At 43.6% G+C, this 19,387-nt stretch overlaps 1 protein-coding gene across 2 annotated transcripts in view; it reads right to left on the bottom strand.

The window, feature by feature from the left end:
* Positions 1 to 19,387, bottom strand: part of PHF3 (PHD finger protein 3) — a 909,072-nt gene that overhangs the window by 767,886 nt on the left and 121,799 nt on the right. The window contains exons 2-3 of one of the 2 annotated variants that reach the window (XM_069606192.1): positions 9,755 to 9,833; positions 6,083 to 7,859 (exon numbers count right to left, since the gene is read on the bottom strand). In XM_069606192.1, coding sequence (XP_069462293.1) covers positions 6,083 to 7,859; positions 9,755 to 9,788 — 1,811 coding nt within the window. In that variant the 5' untranslated portion in view covers positions 9,789 to 9,833. The remainder of the gene's footprint in view (positions 1 to 6,082; positions 7,860 to 9,754; positions 9,834 to 19,387) is intronic. The other variant, XM_069606191.1, reaches the window with a different exon arrangement.

The raw sequence follows: 19,387 nt of genomic DNA, 5'->3' as shown, positions 1-19,387 counted from the left end.
TTAAGACAGAAGACAGTCTGGAAGAAGAAACGTGAGTGGTCTAGTTGTTAGATGGAGCCGGGAACTTTAAAAATGGCTCAGCTGAGAAGCACAGGGAGAAGCATGGGAAGAAGCAGGACGAAGAGTGCTAAGGAGAATTACAGAGCAGACGCTGTGGCAGCAACAAGGCACCTTCCCAAGATGCTGGGAGGTACAGAGAGCATGATCCAGTGCAGCGAGCGAGAGGGGATCGTTGGCATTCTGAAGCAGAGCTGAGAAAGCAGTGCTGCACTGAGCGAAGGTAGGAGCGTTGGAGAGACTCCTGAACCCTCACAGGTGCAGGACCGCTGACTGCAGTTTCACTGGAACTCCGACGTGAGCAGCAGGGAAGCGAGGAAGAAATGGAAGACTCTGTATGCAAGAAGGAACCAGCACAAGCAGAACACAAGTGAAGTCGATTCTCTGGAAAGCTGCAGAAAGTGGAAAGCATAATGACAAGACATAAAAAAGGCAAGCATTGGCAAGAATAATTGTGTTAAATGAGCAAACCTTGCCAAAAGGCAAGAAAAATTGTGCAGAAGAAATATAGTAACAAAGCCTGTATTCAAGAGAAACCTGTTAAAAGGGCACCAGGTGCTTTTATCTAGAAACGGGACACAGAGAATAAGTTTCCTAGCACAAGACTGTATTAGGAAGCTTGTGATGGATTGTGTAAAGGGACAATAATCAAGTAACCTGAAACAGAGAAGGTTTCCTAGCAGGAGAGTGTACTGGGAAGCTTCTGGTGGATTGTACAAAAGAACTGCAACTGAAGTTCCTAGCAGGAAAATGTACAGGGAAGCCTATGTTCGTTTGAGATGTGAAAGCTATTCAACAAGTGAATACTGACAAAACAAGTGATACTAAAGCTTCAAAGGCACTTGAAAGGATATTAGGTCAAGCCTCACTGTGGCAAGATATTTATGAAACAGATCCAGATAAGGTGCGTTGCTTGTGTGACCTGTAATGGGTGGACCATGTGGTACGACAACGGCGCCTAGACCGAATACACCAACCTAAGGAAAAGCCACTTGGTGATTGAATAAAGGAAAAACCATGGTGAACTACAATTAAGGAACTGAACTTGATATTTTGAAACATTGAATCTCCCCAGGAATTGTGTTATTTGAAGCTTGGGGAAGGAAACCCCTCTTTGATAATGTGAACAATTAGAACCTTGGAGAAGTGAAACCCCTTTTCCCCCTAAGAGCTGGTTGAAGCACTGAAATTTTAACACTTCTCATTTGATGTCGACATGCCTACATATTGTAGGGATGTGAGGGCAAGTATAGATTGTGGACAGACATTTGCTTTGGACTTCCTGACACAAACTATCATTCATTTCAGTTAGGTAGGGAAATCCCACTGTAGCATAGGGCAAGTTAGGCCTTCTTCCAACCTTATTTTTATTTTCATAAAAGTTTGTGACCCAAGCTTTACTCAGTTGCCTGCGTCTACTTCCTGATGCCTTCACACACGGTACTTTTTGAATTAGGGTTTGGACTCTCGCGTTGGAGGGGAAGACCAGGGTGTCTTTTGTCCGAATCTCTGTACTCCCTGCCCCCCCTCTACCCCCACCCCCTAGCTCCCCCTATAATGGTTTCTGATGACTGTGGATCAGGTTCGACTTCTTTCCGTTGATGTAAAAACCCAGTTTGTGCAGAAGATTTGTTTTCTGTGTGTTTAGCCGACATCTTTTTTGAGATTCTCCTAATATTAGCCAGTCCTCCAGATAAGGGCACACTGGAATACTTGCTCTATGTAGGTGTGCTACCACCGCCACCATGCTGATGCGATACAGAAAAGGAGCACTTTGAATTGACAATGCACTTGACCCACTTTGAATCGTAGGTATTTTCGATGCACAGGCAGCATTGAAATATGAAAGTATGCATATTTCATATCTAGTGTTGCTATAAAGTCTTCTTTCTGGAGCTGTGGGATGACTTCCTGAAGCGTTGACATCCTGAATTTTTGTGGCTTTACATATGTGTTTGCTGGCATTATGTTTAGCACTAGACGTTCTGTCTCATTTTTGTTTGGCCCAAGGAAACAAACGGAATAGATACTCTCGTTTACCTTGAATTGTGGAACGGGTTCTATAACTCCCTTTTGTAGCAGTATCCATATTTCGTCGTGTAGAATCTATGGATGATCTACTGGTATCCTTCTGTGTCTTGGCAGGTGATTGCATTGTTGTTCTTGAAAGTCGATGCAATACCCGTTTTATACTGTTGACAGCACCCACTTGTCTGTGGGGATCCTCTCCCAATTGTGGGCGAAGATCATGCGGCTTCCTACTGGGACGATATGGGAGGGGATCTGAAACAGGAAGTCATTGTTTTGCGGAAGCGGCCAAACCTATTGAGATTTGGCCTCTCACACTGGCCTTTCTGGCGGGGTAGTCCGAAGATGCCTCAGTCTACATCAAAAAAGCCGTCCTGCATTTCGACTACCGATCTTTCAGTGTTTTGGGCTTAAAAAGGTTACATGACTGGCATTTTTCTTCCCAGTGATCTCTAGGAAGGCAATAATAACAGACCTTATGTGTGATTTTCGACTGAAACTTCTTGTTGCACAGTGGGCAAAATTAAAAAAGGGGTATTTTCCATGTCAGAAGCCGGACATCGAGATAAGAAATATTATAGGGGAAATTAAGGAAGCATTCTCCCCAACTGTAAATTTAACTGTCCTTCCCCCCCACTCTCCCTAAGGCCTGTTAGTTGTCGAGTGCCGATTTTGAAAGCCGCAAGATGTCCAGTACAATGCTGGTTTTGAAGTCGTCGTGCTCGAGCGAGAGCTATCTGCAGTACGGTTATACTAAACTTTAATATCTGTATAAATATTAAACTGAAAAATGTCCTCAATAATTGAGGACATAATCACATCGAGAACTCAGCACAGTGTGACAAACACGATGGCTGAAAAAACAAACAAAACAATCTGAGGGCATGCACGCATGAGGGATCATGGGTACAGTACACATCACAATAAGAATATTACAGTAACGCCCGGTCGACATCCCTATTCAAAATCGAAAAAAATATTATGTAATACTCTGCACCAACCACTACATGTCGGCCTATGCAAAGCATGTGATTCTAAGCAGATCCACAGCCTCAGAAATACAATTGTATACAACCGGGTGAAATCAGAATTATGATCAAAACAGTCCTCAGAGCTTTGCATTATTATGAAAAAACATTATAAATAAAGATATTCTAATTAATTCAATGGTTAAGCCATTGTGAAACCCGTTAACAAGAGAATACCAAAAGCTGCCAAAACGTTCATGTAGGAGACCTAAAGTGGCAGGACAATTAATTAAAAGAGGTTTCAGATTTTCTATGGACGTGAAGGGAGGAAAAATCTAACAGACCCTCTGTTCGATGGGAATACCCCGATGGAGCCCCATTGCTGCAAAGTACTCAATAAGTTAAAATAAAAACGCATAAAGTTGTGTCTAAACTTGGGATTTGGAAATCATACCAGATAATTTGGGAGTAGATGCAGATTTATTTTCACATACTCGGTGTTCAATTTATATTTACAGATTAAGTCGTAGTCCTTAGACCATCTGCAGAATCTCAGATTATTTTATGTGGGTCAGATTCACAGAGAGATCCTGAAGACTCTGGTCCATCTGCTGCAACACATTTTAGCAATCAAGGACAAAAAGATTTAGTGGGGCATTATCAGCTCAAGGAGACATTGTTAAAAGACAAACAAGGATTGCCCTGGTGGCTCCAAGACTTTATAAAAACAGATTCAACTTCATCCACATTATGAATCATACCATGACTGAACCACAAGTTCATGCCGATAATCACCATTGGTACAGAAGATGGAAAACCTAGAAGTCTAGGTCTTTCTCAGGGGGAGCTTCCGCTGTACATAGTGGAACCCGTGCCCTCTTTCTGGTGGTTTTAACAACCAGGGAGTCCAGAGTGGCGTAGCCCCGAATATACATAGGGTCAGATGGAGCGGGCGAAACAACTTCTCAATCGGAGGGTTGACTGCCCTTGTGAGGGAGCGGGGACAATAAAAAAGGAGCAAGACAATTTTAAGTAGCGGAATAGTCTAGCTAGTGGGAGGCTTCTCCTTGAGAACGTTTTCTACAAAGGCGCCATCAGGGGCTGTCTCCTGTGTAGCACTATCAAATGGATCTGCAGCTCTTTTTAGAATGCATTAAAGAGCATTTGATCATCCACAGGCGATGACTGTCTTTGTTGAGGTGAAGCTGGTGGGTCGAGAAAAATAACGTCAGGGTCAGGGGTATGCGTGGATGAAAGCCAAGGTCCCTGATATGCTGGCTGATCCTGCTCCCAGTCCTGGTCCTGGTCAGCTCTGTCCAGGTCTCCTATTGGTGGACTTGTATAGGAATGGGAACCTTTTGCAGCATTTTGTGGAAAGGGGCAGGAGTATCCTCCCTATGTCTCTTGGGAGTAGTGTATTTATCAGAGAAATCTATAAATTGTGCCATCTTGTTCATGTAATTCTCAAATCTTTGCCTGGTTCACAGGGAAAATGCAGAAGGGTCTGGGAGGTGGGAAGGGCTGTTCAGAGGAGGGATTTCGCTGAAAAAGCCTTTGAGAGGGACTTGGGGGGCCTCTGCATACTCCTCTCGACGAGAGGGGGCGCTTCTTTGTTCTCCTGCTGCCGAAACAATAGCAGCAAGACTCTCGCATATTTTCAGCAGTTGAATACTAGATTTCAACGTGCCTTGCAGCGCCATTGTGGTTGACGACTCTACCAAAGCCTTAGGTGCTAGCGTGCCCTTGGACCGTGTGTTTTTCGTAACGCCCTTATGAGAAGAAAGCCCAGTCGCATGCAGAGAAGATGGTTGCATAGAGGGCGTTGAACCGCGAGGTTTGGAAGACACTGTCGAAGATTGACAGGCCTGTTAGCATTACACACTTCGACGTGTCAGTTGAAGAGGCCCTAGGGGTTGTGTGTTTGGGTTTAGGTGGTGCGTGTGTGCCTCTGTTGCTGGCGTGTGAACTCCCCATAACAGCGCCAGCGGCCGGTCTGTCGGTGCAGGGGACAGGCATCTGGGAACCGGAAGGTTCCGCCAAAAGGTCTACAGCTTCCAGGCTGGAGCCATGGCTGCTGCTGGAATCCTCCTCATCCAAGCGACGGCGCCAACAACTTTCAGCCTGCATTGCGTAGGCCGCCTACTGTTTTGTCAGCATGTCCTTTAACGTCTTCGGACGGAAAAGATTGCAGGACTTACAAGAATGCTTGCCATGATCATGAGGTAGACACCTATTGCAACGGCGATGGGTGTCCTCCCACAGGAATCTGCCGGAACACGACGGACAACATTTAAAGAGTATCCTCTCCATAGCAGAGGTAGACGGCAGCCAGACTGAAAATGGAAAGCGAAGGGAAAAGGAAATGCATTCTTGAAAAAGAATAGCCCCTGGGCCTGGCCGGAAGGCCGAGGCCACCCGGTCGACAGACGTCGATCAGTACACCAGTCGCTGAGCAGAGGTGTATGTCATCGGCGACAGGAAATCCACAAAGCAGTCGTAGTAGGGAAGAGAATTAGTAGTCAGGGAACTAGATGACCATAGGTCGTGGGAAAAAGTAACAATGTTGAGCAATATAAACTCTTGTGAGCTCCGCATAAGGCGACCAACTAGTTGGGCAGGAAAAAATTATCTGAGGGACGTCGACGCGTGAGGGATTTTAGGTACACTACACGGATACAATACTCTGCAATTACCATAGGATGCACAGCATTCTAAGCAGATTAACAAGCATCAGAAAAAACATATTACTTTATTGTTTCATATATAGATACATCCAGTTACTCTTCAAAAGGTAGATGACCAAGAACTCACCTGCAATTTGATTCTCTCATTGACAGCTTAGGCCCAACTTACATTCAGAGAGAATTCACCCATCAATACTTATACAACATCCCCTAAACTGTCATTCATTGACAAACACAACATTATAACAGCATGCATGAAGGACCCGAAGGGCAAGGAGAATGTATCCATGCATCTCACACTAATGTAAGATCCAACAACAACAACAAAGACTCACACTCACGTACCTGTTGACATGGTGTTTTTTACAAGAGGCGCACAGCTTGCCATGTACCCATGCATTCTTGTGGTCACCTGCTGAGCTGTGATCAACACCATCCTTCTTTACAGCAGCAAGGTTATCTGGGATGAAAAGAGGAGGTTCATCCAAGGAAATACTTTTACTGCTTCTTCTTTGGCGAGGTGGGAGTCCTTTTTTCAATTTGTTTCTTTCTTCTTCCCTCAAATGTTCTACAGCAGCAGGATCCTTAAGCTCTCTGCAATCTTCCTTTGCCTGATCACTTGCTTTCAAATGCCCGGTTAGCTGTATTGGAATGTGTCTCTGGTTAGAATGCCCTGTGTATTCTGGGTGTGAATGGGTATGCAAGGAGACTGTTTGGTGGGCCTGATTTGGGCTACTTGTGCAGAGTTTCGATTGATCGTCCATAATATTGGAGAATGGCTTCTGAACTTGAGTTTGATGTGCTTTTTTCTTAGCTGTTGGTTCCTGCTTTCCTGATACTTTATCCCTTGAAGCAGAGCCATGTGCCTTTGCAACCCTTGCTTTATGCCTCTTTATGGTTTTGACTGGTTTAGCTTGCTTAACAGATGCCTTATGTGCAGGCTCACCAGCATTCACTCTGCCATGAACTGCAGCTAGATTCTCAACAGGTCGGATCACTTTAATCTGGATTATGCGTGTTCTACCTTTATTCATACCTTCTGGTGCTTCTATGCATTTCTCTTGCACATCTACCTTTAAACCTTTCAAAGATTGTGCTACAGATTTTGTCCGTTTGGGTCTTGCTTCTCTCGTACATTTTGAAGATGTTATACCCAGGATATTGCCACCAGCCTGATTGTTTGGTTTTGCTTGACGTTTTTCCCTGAGAGAGGCTTTAATGGGTGGATTATTTTGCGATTGGTAATCTTGAGCACTGCCACCTTCTAAAGCATCTGGGACTGCTTTTTCAGAAGCACACACATTGTTCTCAGCCCTCGTATTAAGCACTAACGTTTTTAAACACATTTTAGAAATGCTTATATTTTTGCCTTCATGTGTTGCACCAACCAAACCCTCCATTTTACAGTCCTTTATTAACAGTGGATGTTTTACCACAGATGTTTCCAACCATGGACTACATACACTTTCTTCACCCACTGAGCAAGATAGAGTTAGTTCTGCAGGCCCTTCCTCTAGGGTCACTAATGTTCTACTGGATGGTTCGGCCAATTCACAGCTACTGTTTTCTTTCAGGGATTTCATTATTTCTTCCATTTTATAGTCCCCATCACCTCCCAAAGTGTTCTGAGGAGCAATTAAATCAACAAGTGTATCATGTTCAACCATACTAATATTTTTAAAATTATGACGTGTAACATGCTCAAATGGTGTACCTATTGCAGGTTTAACTTTGATTTTATTTTCATTAGAGTCAGACTGAGAGCCTGGCACAAATGAGCAGTTAGCCAATGCATCAGATGTAAGCTTTGATCTTTCTTGATGTTTTATTTCATCTATGCCTTTTGGTTCTTTCTTAATTTCATCACCAATATTCATGGATTTCTTTACAACTGGGAGAGGTTCATTTGTTGCTTGCTCTGACTGACTGGTGCGCCGGATGCTTCTTCTCAATGGTTTAGGATCTGCTTTATATTCAATAGGGTCACTAGACATCAGGCATGTGTCGTTTCCTCCCATCGCTCTTATGGATGCCGACTCTGCAGGGGGTTTCTTGGGACTCAATGCAGGTGCAGTGTTAGAACGCTTGGCAACAGTGCTTTGACGCAAGTTTCTAACCGGTTCTAAAAGCAGAAAAATAAACAAAAGCCTCAAAGTCATGTATCGATAAATCAACGAAAGATCACATTTGCCATTACGTTCCTAAAAATAGATTACAAAACTATTATATGTGGGATAACGTACACCCTGCAGTACATTATAAGGATATTGCAAGTTACAGAGGAGTTCCGTAACCAAATAGAGGAACGAGGTTGAAGGCGGAGTTCCTTTATAAGGTCACAGAACTCTGAAGTGACTTGAAATACACTTTTACTTTCGGCAGGGGGTATACGATTACTTATAATACTTGGCCATGCACGCCATCCCCTTTAATAACTGGCCACTTGTTTAATCTAATGATCTTTCATTTGCTGATCCATATAAATCGACGTAAAATCTGTTTCGATTTAAAACCTCAACATGAGGCTTTGAATGTGTTGCAGAAAAATAGTTCAAACATTGACTAAAATGCATTGAATTTTCATTTCCACTTTGTACTTTGAGGAATAACATGCAGCTTCTTGCTCACATGTGTAAACTTTCAGCAGTGCACAAATTAAACATTCTACCATAAACAGTTCCTTGGCAATCGATCGCTGTAAAGTGTCACAGAAAACTATTTAATATACAAGGAATTTGAAAAGCTTGCAACAGCTTTAATTAACTTTTTCAGTGAAAGCTAGAATTCTGACATTTGCTGGCTCAAGCAGTAGGCATTGCGACTTCACAACTGAAGCATAACTGATTACGGGGCAGTTGTGATGTCATTTTATTCATTTTAACATTTGTAGAACGCCCAGACCCACAGGTTTCAAGCCGTTTGTACAGCATGGTAACATACGAGAGAGGCATACCAATTTATTATAAATGATAGGTCAAAAGCATAATTAACAGTTCATGGTTAGGTGTTGATCCGATGTCTTGAATAACCAGGTTATCTGTCTTTTTGTTAATGCTGGGTAGGAGGGCTTGTTTTTTACATGGTCAGGTAGTGAGTTTCGCAGGCAAGGGGCCGAAGACCTGGAATGTACCCATTCTGCTCTGGCAAGATTAGAATGTGGGACCGTTAACGTTAGCGGATTGAAGGAGCGGAGTGGACGACCATGCTGTTTCTTTGAGATGCAGTGGATCAGGTTGGAAGGGGCTTCATTATAGACGCAGCAGTGAGCTATCGTCAAAGTTTTGAAGTCAATCTGGGCATTGATTGGTAGCTAGTGGACTTCGACGGGTGGAAAAGATGTGATCTGATTTTCAGATACCCAGAGCCGCCTGCAGGGCTTTGTTTTGGAGCAGCTGTAACTTGGCTAGATTTTCTTGTTACATGTCAGTTGTGATGTCGCAACTGCCAATAATAAGAATTATTTTCTGGCTTTTAGACAGATATTGTAGGATGCCATGTGTTAAAAACCACACAAAAAGTTTAGAAAATACAGTTTATATGTTCAATCGCATTATGCATAGTCATTTAAAGGCATCATGTTCAAAAGTATGCATTTCTTGTTACAGGATGAAAATGCGATTTCTATGTAATAATCCCAAATTCCAACAAGGTTAGCTAACTAAAAAGGACAACATGATTCAAACAAGAGACCAGAACATTTCCTTTTAAGATGAGCAGGGATAACACAACAATCATACACTGGCAGCAAAGATTCAAAGTCAAACACCATTTAAACTAGAGCAATCCACTTTCAAATAAGTTTTACTTGAAAGAACGATCTCTGCAGAGCCTAAACTTCACTCTGGGATGCTTGAAGTGTACAGATATTTCAATGGCAGAACAGGTTGGATTAGTGACCAACATTGGCTATTATAACTATTGCTTTTAGATCAATACTAAGTTAGAAAGTGCATGGTTTTGCATGTGACATCAGTTGGCCGAAATGTATAAAACAAAGATAAGGTTTAAGTTACTTACCTGTAACTATTCTTCTCCAGCATGAGTCTGTCATGGATTCACATGCTCATGAACATTTCCAGTCGTCGGGCTGGGAATCCTCGGTAAAAGAAAAAACATTTTCACTTTCACTTTTAAACTGTTTTTCTCCTCTAAACCAATCACTGTCTTCTGGGTCATACTGCCCCCATCCAATGACAGTCTCTCCCTAACCTCCAACCCTGGTGGCCATATTCAGATTTGGTAAGCACACAAAGTGGCAGTATGAACCAAGAAGAGCCACAGAGGGGAAGGAGGGAGGGTTTGCATATGAATCTGTGCCAGACCCATGCTGGAGAACAATAACGATTACACAGCAGTACATATAGATAACCCGGCTGCAGGAAAGTGCGGCTGTTGCAAGCCGCGGGCTGAGGGCCGCTGTAACCCCCGGTGTGTTCCTGCTCCTGTCATGCCCCTAGCCCCAGCTGCATATCATCAATGTGACCTAGCCGCAGCGGTCAAGCCCGGCTGCAGGAAAGGGAGGCTGGATGACAAGTGCAAAACTACAAACTGTGATTGGCAAAATTCTATCCCCCACCCATTCATTCATTAACCAATGCAGGGGGGCAAGGGTGCGGGTGTGTGCGATTTGCCCGGGACTGGTACTGGAACTCTGTCTGCAGCTGTTGTGCATTACTTCCCTTGCCGAGGAGTTAAACATCTGCTGTCTTTTCCATCTCGCCTACGTGGGCTAGGGGTGTGGGTGTTTTGGCCCCAGGGAAGGTGTGTGCCTCCCTTGGTGTATTCTGGTGCATCTTTCACCTATTCATTGGCCAGTGTTGTTAAAAGGTTGGAGGCCGTGGGGGGGGGGGGAGCTTTTGTCCTAAGGCGCTGAGCCGAGTCGTGTTGTTCTGGGTTGGTGTTCCATTTGGTTACCAGTCAATTGGTCGAAAACATTTGGTCGACAGGACAACTGGTCGACACCATTTGATCGAATGCCAAATGGTCGAATTGTTTTTTTTTTTTTTTTTTTTTTAACCCTTTTTTTGTTTTTTTTTTGGGGGGGGTCCCCCCCAACCCCCTTTTTTTTCTTTTTTTTTTCCCCCACACGAAAACCCACAAAACACATATATTTAAAAAAAAAAAAAAAAAAAAAAAAACAATTCGACCATTTGGCATTCGACCAAATGGTGTCGACCAAATTGCAGTCGACCAGTTTGCTGTCGACCAATTGACTGGACACCGTTCCATTTTCTACCCAATGTAAGGGTGGCCCTGATTACGCTCACACCAAAATAAATACACCCCTCTAGGGAAATAACGCCAAGAATCTATCTTGTAAGGATAACAAATTTAATCTTACAAAAATGAGGATGGTAGCAAAGGACTCTGCTGTCTGAACAGTCTTCTCGTGTCCCTCTTCCGTTACTTTTCCTGCCACAGTGGTGCCAGGAGGAGTTTATATCGTCCAGTCTTGCTGTAGTGGCGTCACTGGATATGGGCCATGGCTCCATCCCAATCCAATCCAATCTTCTTCCATACAAGGGATGCTCCAAAGCCTTCCTTTCTTCATTGTCAGCTGTTTCTGTCAGAACATGCTGCTCTACATTTTGCTAGCTTATGCAAGAATACACTGTAGCTCAGGCTTTCTTTCATTTTGCTACCTATGAATGTTTTATCTATAAAAACATTTTCCAGTCATTCTCTCCATATCCTCTCATTCTGCTCATGTTTAACTGGGCCCTGTAGGTTCCCCTCACCCTTAATACTCCAAATATGTACCATTTCTGCATTTTGTGCATCAAACATGTAAATCCCATTTTAGCCTGCATGGGATCTTGACAGACAGAAGACAGCTGGTGAGTCACTTGTGTGCTGCGAACACTGAGGAGCCTGTAGTCCAATTTTAGCACAGGCTGCATTCTTTCCAGGAAGGAGGGGGAGTTTTTGGGTCTGACATGACAAATCTATCCAACTAATAATTACTTGTGCTTTATATTTAAATAATAACTGCCATTTTCAGTGCCTGCCCATGCCTGTGTATGTGATTATATCCGTATGAAAAACCCTACACAGTGCCCCTCCTCCCACCTAGTCCATTATAGTGCCTAGAAGAAGTATTGCCCAACGCTAAAGCCCTTGGGGGTGCGGGAGGACCCTGGTTCCTTCCCAACATTCTGCCCTTTTGCTACTACTACAGTAACAAACTCACCCCCCCCCGACATCTATATAACCCCAGAAATATTAGTTTGAGATTCGCTGTTTATTGTATGGCAAGATGTTTTAGATCCCCCAATTGATACCATCATCTTTTCACTATTAGGAACTATATTGACACAACATCGGAGACCCAATTGGCAAGTGCTGAAGAGGACCAAGAAGAATATGATCACAGGCACCAGTATTTTTACTGCTGCCCCCTGCCATGACGGGACCCAATCAAAGGCAAGTAACTGTAGAAATGCAAAGGGCTCTGGTCAAACGCATAGAGCTCTGGGATGGGCTGGAGAATTACGCTCATCTCCAGAAGCTGAAAAGCTACCAGTTTGTCCAGTATAGACTGTATAACTACAAAAATCTGCAGAGCTATCTCAATTTATGCCCGGATAGGAGACTTAGACGTTTCATATTACTTCTAAGGCTAGAACAACTACCTACTCTAATGATAACAGGCAGAAGAGACATGATCCCCCCAGAATTTCGGCTTTGCCGGTTATGTAAAGGAGTGAATCAGCTAGAAACGGCCAGACACGTATTGACTGAATGTCACAAAATGTCAAGTACCATAAACCTTGGCTTGGGTCAGCTTGTGCATAACCAAGGTTACATTAAAGAGGAGCTATTTTGGCATCAGTGTATTAACTCCAACAGTATAAGGCTCCTGATGGCACTGTACAATGTTTGGCTGAAGGTGGAAACAAGACTTAATATAACCATATAGGAGGATATAAAGAGGAGTTGAGGTATAGCCATCGTTGAAATCCATGAGGGGCTGTTGGCTAATACAGGCCCCTATTTATATAGGAATTCTAACAATACTGAAATTAGATTGATATTCCATCTGTAACCCCTAATGGAGAATATACGGTAGGATGTGGTAAGATCTGGTTCCAGAACTATTGTAAATGTGAATTTAAAATGAAGCTGTTTTATATGGTTTTTAGGAAATGTATATTTAGAGAATTTAATGTATTGTCTTTCTTGGTAACTTCTTATGCAACGTTTTTGTTAATTACTGATGGTTTTCTTATTATAATTTTGTTCCTACTTAAGGTATATTTTATGTGTAAAGTTTCATTGTAAACTAAGTCACAATAAATTATTATCAAAGGCAAGCGATAGCCAATCCGTGTTGTGAACTTCACCTTCTTTCTTCATTTGAACACCTAGATTGTGCACCGCCTCGATCACATGGGATAGTGACCCATTCTCAGCATACTCTGGGGTACAAAAGTGCAGTAGCTGCTTCCTACATTTTTACAGACTCCTCCTTCTATGGCTGTTAGCAAATCCAGTATGTAGCGATTTTGCATCATCATGAGTCTCAATGCACAGAGCTCTACTTTCATGGCGTTGAACCCATTCTCGGTCATTGGCCAGCTGTACTAGCTCCCATCGGATGATCTGAACCCACTTGGCGTTAGCAGCTACTTGAACCCCAGGAGCCAAAAACAAATGAAAAAAAGTCTCTGCAGAGCTAAAGTCGATACTTGTCAGGTATTCCTCTGAAGCAGTGTGGAAGAGTCTTTTGATATGTAGTTTGATCTCTTCTTTCTTCTCAAGTGTTGAATTTGTTCTTTTTCTGGCACCTTACGAAATTCTGGTGTGATCTGCAAGTCTGTTTCTGCTTCTTTAGGTGCTGGCTTGTAGACACTTGCTTTATTTTGTACTGCCATTGCATAGCGCTGGGTCTAGACCAATGTTCCTTAACTGCTTGCTGTGTGCCTGGAATGTGTCCTTTATCCTACATATTGCAAGGTGTACCAGGCATTGTGCCTTTATAATCAGGACTGGATGTGGACTTAAAACCTTAGGAGCGCCTGAGGCATGTGGGATTAGTGCACACACGTAACAGCTTTCATCCATCACATTCCTTCCTGCAGTACGCATATCGGACTACCAACTGTTTGAGGATTCTGAATACCGAGTATCGGAAATGGCGTCAAAGCCCAACCCCTTATATAAATCCTACGTCATTCATACTTCCCTTTTTATTTGTTTAAGAAAACCTGTGGGGGTGGCCGGCAAAAAGTGAGACATTGTTTGAGTCTTCCTCATCATAGACATATTCATACCAACATTATCCTTTATATGCAACTGTCCATTCCCCACCCTTTATATGGCCACCACATAAAACAGACATACCTTCATAGACTCCAACAGCCACAACCAGTGTCATACAAAACAATATAATACCTAAAAAGCATAATACATAATTGCTAGAACAAATGACATTCATTTTAACCTTAACCCTACATAACAGAGCGGTTAAAACACAGTCAGGCATCCTTGCTTATCCCTGGGGAGGCAAGTTACCAAGATAGAAAAAGAGGTAGAGAGCGGGCGAGAGAGGGAGGCAGCGAAAGAGAGGGAGAGGGAGAGACCCTTTTCTCACCAGGACCGACTGGGTTCTGGACCTTCAAAATTTGAAAAATCAAAAACTGGATAAAACAAAAAAAAAAAAAACATTGAAAAATGAAAAAAGAAAGAAAAAGAATCCGGCGTCTGCCACTGCACACCACCCTGGCATTGATCCTTACTAAACATCTTCTTCAATTATGTCCTCACTCTGTTGATTTAGCTTTACCTTGTGCCAGGTGCTCTTCAGATATCCGAGAGATGCACCCAATATCGTACCTCCTTTACACGGACAGTGAGGCGTACAGAACACTAACTCATATGGACCTTGAAACCTGGGATTGTTCTATCGACGCACAACATTTTGTATGTAAATAAGCTCCCCAGGTAATAATGGCCCAGTTGTGGCAGATCTGTTTGCAGTTGCTGTCCCTTCCCGTGTGTCCTGTCTTTCACTCCTGGGTGGCGCAATCTGCCAAGAGATATATTTGATAGCACGTGTTAGTGCTGTTAAATATTCCCTAAATTCCTCTCCTAGTACTGTCGCTGCATCTAACGCTTTCCTCACAGGGCATACAGGTGTCTTCATGTGCCTGCCTGCGACTAATTCATGTGGTGTCAAATGGTGGTCCTTACTAGGCTGTGTGCATAAACTTAAGAGGACCAAGGGTAAACAGTGTACCCAGTTTTTCTTGAACATGGATCATCAGTTTGACAGTTAACTCTTCCAAAGCCCATTGATCCTCTGCACAACGCCATTAGCCGGAGGGTGCTAAATTGAGCACATTTGTTGTTTTAGGCCCAATAGCGCTGCAACATGCTGAAATAGCACATATGTGTGCCATTACCTGATCGCAATGCTTTGTACACGCCTTATCATGGAAACACCTCTCTGACCAGGAACCGTGCTGCACACTTTGCATCTGGGTGTGCACATGGTCCTGCCCCTCCACCGACCTTGAAAAGGGGCAAACCACCACAATACATGTGCCTATATCCATTGCACCTTTCCACCATATCTGCATAATCCATATGCAGTTCACGGAACAGCGCCATAGGGCAAGGCAATGTACCTCTTAATGTCTGTAATGTCATTGCTGTGCTGAAACATTGGCATGTCAGAGTGTTTCCAAAATGCTCTCCTGGAGATTTGATACAAACCAGTCCTCTTGAAAATCTGCCACAATATGTTGTTTGGAGTTGTGGGAGGGAAAATGGAGTTGCTCAAATGCCAAAGAGTAGTTCTTGGGACACCACCACCACCTTCCCAGAACTCTCCTGCCTCCACAATAGATCAGTGGGATACTGTTTGCACCCCCCCAACCATAGCTCCTTTTCCTCCTCCAGCGTTTTCCCTCGCAACTCTACAATCTGTGATATGGGCAATGCTGTGTATGGAACTGTGGTCTCGCTTTCTACAGGGGTGGTCACTATACACTTTGTCAACATTGTATCTGGAAGATAGGCTGCCAACTTGGCCGCCTAGTCTGCAGCCGCGTTGCCTTGGAGATTTAATCCGCGGCATTAGTATGGGCATCGCATTTGACGACTGCCATAGCAGAGGGCCATAAGGCTTCAATAAGTTCTTCCAACAGCCTTGCATTCTGTACTGGAGAGCCATCTGCCCTCCGAAACCCTATCCTCTTTCACCTAGTCAGACCTGCATGCACTGTTGTGACATATGCCGAGTCCGAGTAGATGGTTACACAAAGACCTTGAGAGGCTCTCAATGCCTCAATGAGAGTGACAAGTACCGCTGGCTGAGCTGAATAGTGCATAGATAATCTTTTCATGGTCAGAACTTCATGCTCCCCCCTCTATACCGTGCATCACTGCTGCCACAGTGTGCTTCCGTCCCATCTCCTGGTCAATTGTTGATGACCCACCAACATAGTAGCTCTCCTTTTGTCAATGCACTGTCTCCAGCTTTAGATTTACCCTCCTCTTCACCCTCGTATGTAGCACAGTCATGCGTTTTCAGGTCATCAGTGGATGCATCTGTCAAAAATGTGGCGGGATTCACCGTCCTACACCTGACTATATGAATATGAGGTTTGGATATTATAATATCATATGTAGAGGATCTCAGTCATCAAGGTCGATTTAGAGTTTTCCAAAATGGTGAATAGTGAATGTTCCATAAACAAGGTAACCGAGCACAATCGTGAACTTTTCTCTGTTGCAAATGCAGCCGCTGCGAGCGTCCCCCTATAATAAACCAATGGCTTGTGGCCCATTGTGCTCGTTTGGGTCAATACTGCAGTCACGAGCCGTCCAACAGAGTGGGAAAATAAATAAAACTCCTGGGTATAATCCGCCATTGCTAAACAGTCAGTCCATTCCAATTTACCATTTTTTGTCTTCTGTCCTTCTCTTACACTTTGTAACAGTGGCCTTGTGTAGGCTGCATAGTCTAGGATCCATGCCCACCAATAATTACGTAAGTCCAAAAACTGCTGCATTTCCTTGACAGTACTGGTCCTAAGGTGGCACGTACAGCCGCCAAAACTATGTGGTAATATTTTTTCCCTGTTTGCAGAAATGAGTTGCCCCAAGTATAGTACCTCCTGTTGGCAGTATTGTAGCTTCTTTTTTATCTGTCTTGTACCCTTTGTGAGACAGCAATTGCAATAATGCAATAGAACCCCTCCTCCATACCAGCAGATCATCCAATATCTGGATGATTTTGCTAGGCACCTGGATATTTCCCAAGTCGGCATGCAGTACTCCATTTAAAATACTTGGACTTTCACAGTACTACCCTTGAGGCAATCTCATGTCCTCGAAGTGCCGTTGACCATGCGTAAATGCAGTGAGATACCATGACACAGGGTGGAGTGGGATTGAGAAGAATGCATTCTTCAGATCGACCACTGAAGTACGTCAGTGTCTTGGGAATGCTATATAGTATTGTTGCCGGATATGGAAATACTGGAAACTCCTTCTGCACCATGTCATTAAGAGGATGTAGATCCTGTATCATCCTCCAACTACCCCTTGTTGCTTTCCTGACTGGGTATATGGGCGTATTACACAGGGACATGGATGACACAATGATCCCTTGCTCCAATAGAGCCTGAATAGTGTATTTTATTCCTTCCTCTGCTTCCTTGACAACGGGTACTGCCGCACCCTGGGGAGTACTGCTCCTGACTTCAATGTAATTTGTACTGGGGTCACATCTCTCAGTAACCCAACATGTGGATCACCAGTCCATAACTGTGCTGGCAAGTATTGCATGTCCTCCTCAAAAAATAAAGACTGGGTCACCACTGCCATCAGGGGGCACAGTACCTTCCTATACTGCACCATATCACATCACAGGGAATGCAGATTTCCAAAATGATCTCCCCATTTTGCTCACTGTCCTTAAATAACTCAGTCATTTCCTTCAATTGTACTGTTCGGTCTACACAGTACCGTGCGCTACTCGCACCTGTCCTGGTCTGTTCCAATCAGGACTACTCTTGCCTGATACTACTAGTCCTTGTTTGTTGATTCATTTGTATTGCGCTCCACACCCGGCGGTATCAGGGCGCAGGGGTTACAAGGATATTCAAAGCTTAGTTACACAGTAGAACGGCATATATACATTGCATTATATTCTATACATTACATATTTACGAAATGGAGAAGCAGAAGTACATTACAAATATATACAAGAAAAGAGCAGGTGAGAATAGGTAACAACAGATATAGTTAGAGATATGTTAAAGGAGAGATACATAGAGTAAAGCATTTTAATAATCAATGGAGTTGGGATCGTTAGTGGTCGGTCGATTTGAGCCATTTAATGCAATTAGATTTGAAGCTCTGATATGATTGGTCTTTGCAAATAGAAGGTAGCAGGGAGTACCAAAGCTGGGCTGCTTTGATCGGGAAGCTACTGCCTCCAATCTTTGAGAGTTTTAAGCTGGGGACGTGGAGGCAGTTGGTGTAAGCTAGTCTGGAGGGTCTAGTGGAGATCCTTCTATGGAATCTCTCTATTAGATAGCTAGGTGCGGCATGATTCAGGAATTTATAGGCAAGTGAAGCCATTTTCAACTTGATTTTGTCATTTGTGGAGAGCCAATTATTCTGTCGTCTAATTTTAGCGATATGGTCTCTCCTGGCTACTCCAAGGGCCGCTCTTAGGGCATTGTTTTGAAGTATTTGGATTTTTTCAATGATGGATTTGTTGGAGCCAAAGTAGAGGGCATAACAATAGCCCAACCTCGACAGAATGAGGGCTCTGGCTAGGATAATACAGCTATTGTTGGAGAGGAAGGGTTTGCCAGTTCTTCTAAGTATGCACCTATAAGCAGTGGTAGAAGCCAAGGTGTTAGTTTGTTTAGTGAAGGAGACGGTTGAGTCGAGGTAAAATCCAACAGTTTTTACCTCTTTTGCCACTTTGATAAGGTTGCCATCAATTATAAAGGAGGCTTATTCTGGTCCTAGTTTCTTGAGGTTATTGGGGGTGCCCAGGAGGATGATCTCTGTTTTGTCATCATTCAGGCATAGACCATGAGTAGCCATCCATGCCTGGATGATGATATACGCCCTATTCACCAAGGCCAATCCTCATCGTAATCCCCTGAAAGTTGGAGGAGAAACTGTGTATCACCTGCATAATTAGTGTAGGTGATACCGAGATTATCCAGATCATCGAAGAGGGGCTTAGTAAATATGTATAATTTAGGAGAGACGTATGAACCATGGGGGGCACCACAAGTGATAGGTATGGGATCGGCAGCTGCGGAGGGAGCGAATACCTGCATGGTTCTCTCGCTGAGAAATGGTTCAATCCAGATTATGGCCTCCCTGGAGAAATGAGCTGCAGAGTCAAGATGACTGCATAAGACCTTATGAATCACAAGGTCAAATGCAGCCGAGAAGTCAAGGAGGAGAAGGAGGGCTGATTTCCCCTTATCCCTTAGTTCATCGACTTCAGTCTTCAAATCAATGAAGGCTGTCTCTGTTCCGTGTTGTGGCCAGACCCCAGATTGGCATGCTCCAAGGAGCTGATGTAGTTCCAAGTACTTCTGGATTTGTGTGTAGGCGACCTTATCAAGAATTTTTAAGAGAAATGGTACGGTTGTGATGGGCCGGTAATTG

The sequence above is a fragment of the Ambystoma mexicanum genome, chromosome 4p (genome assembly GCF_040938575.1).
Source record: "Ambystoma mexicanum isolate Mex_15411 chromosome 4p, UKY_AmexF1_1, whole genome shotgun sequence".
Taxonomy (NCBI): Eukaryota; Metazoa; Chordata; class Amphibia; order Caudata; family Ambystomatidae; genus Ambystoma; species Ambystoma mexicanum.
This window is presented reverse-complemented; position numbering and strand designations above follow the sequence as displayed.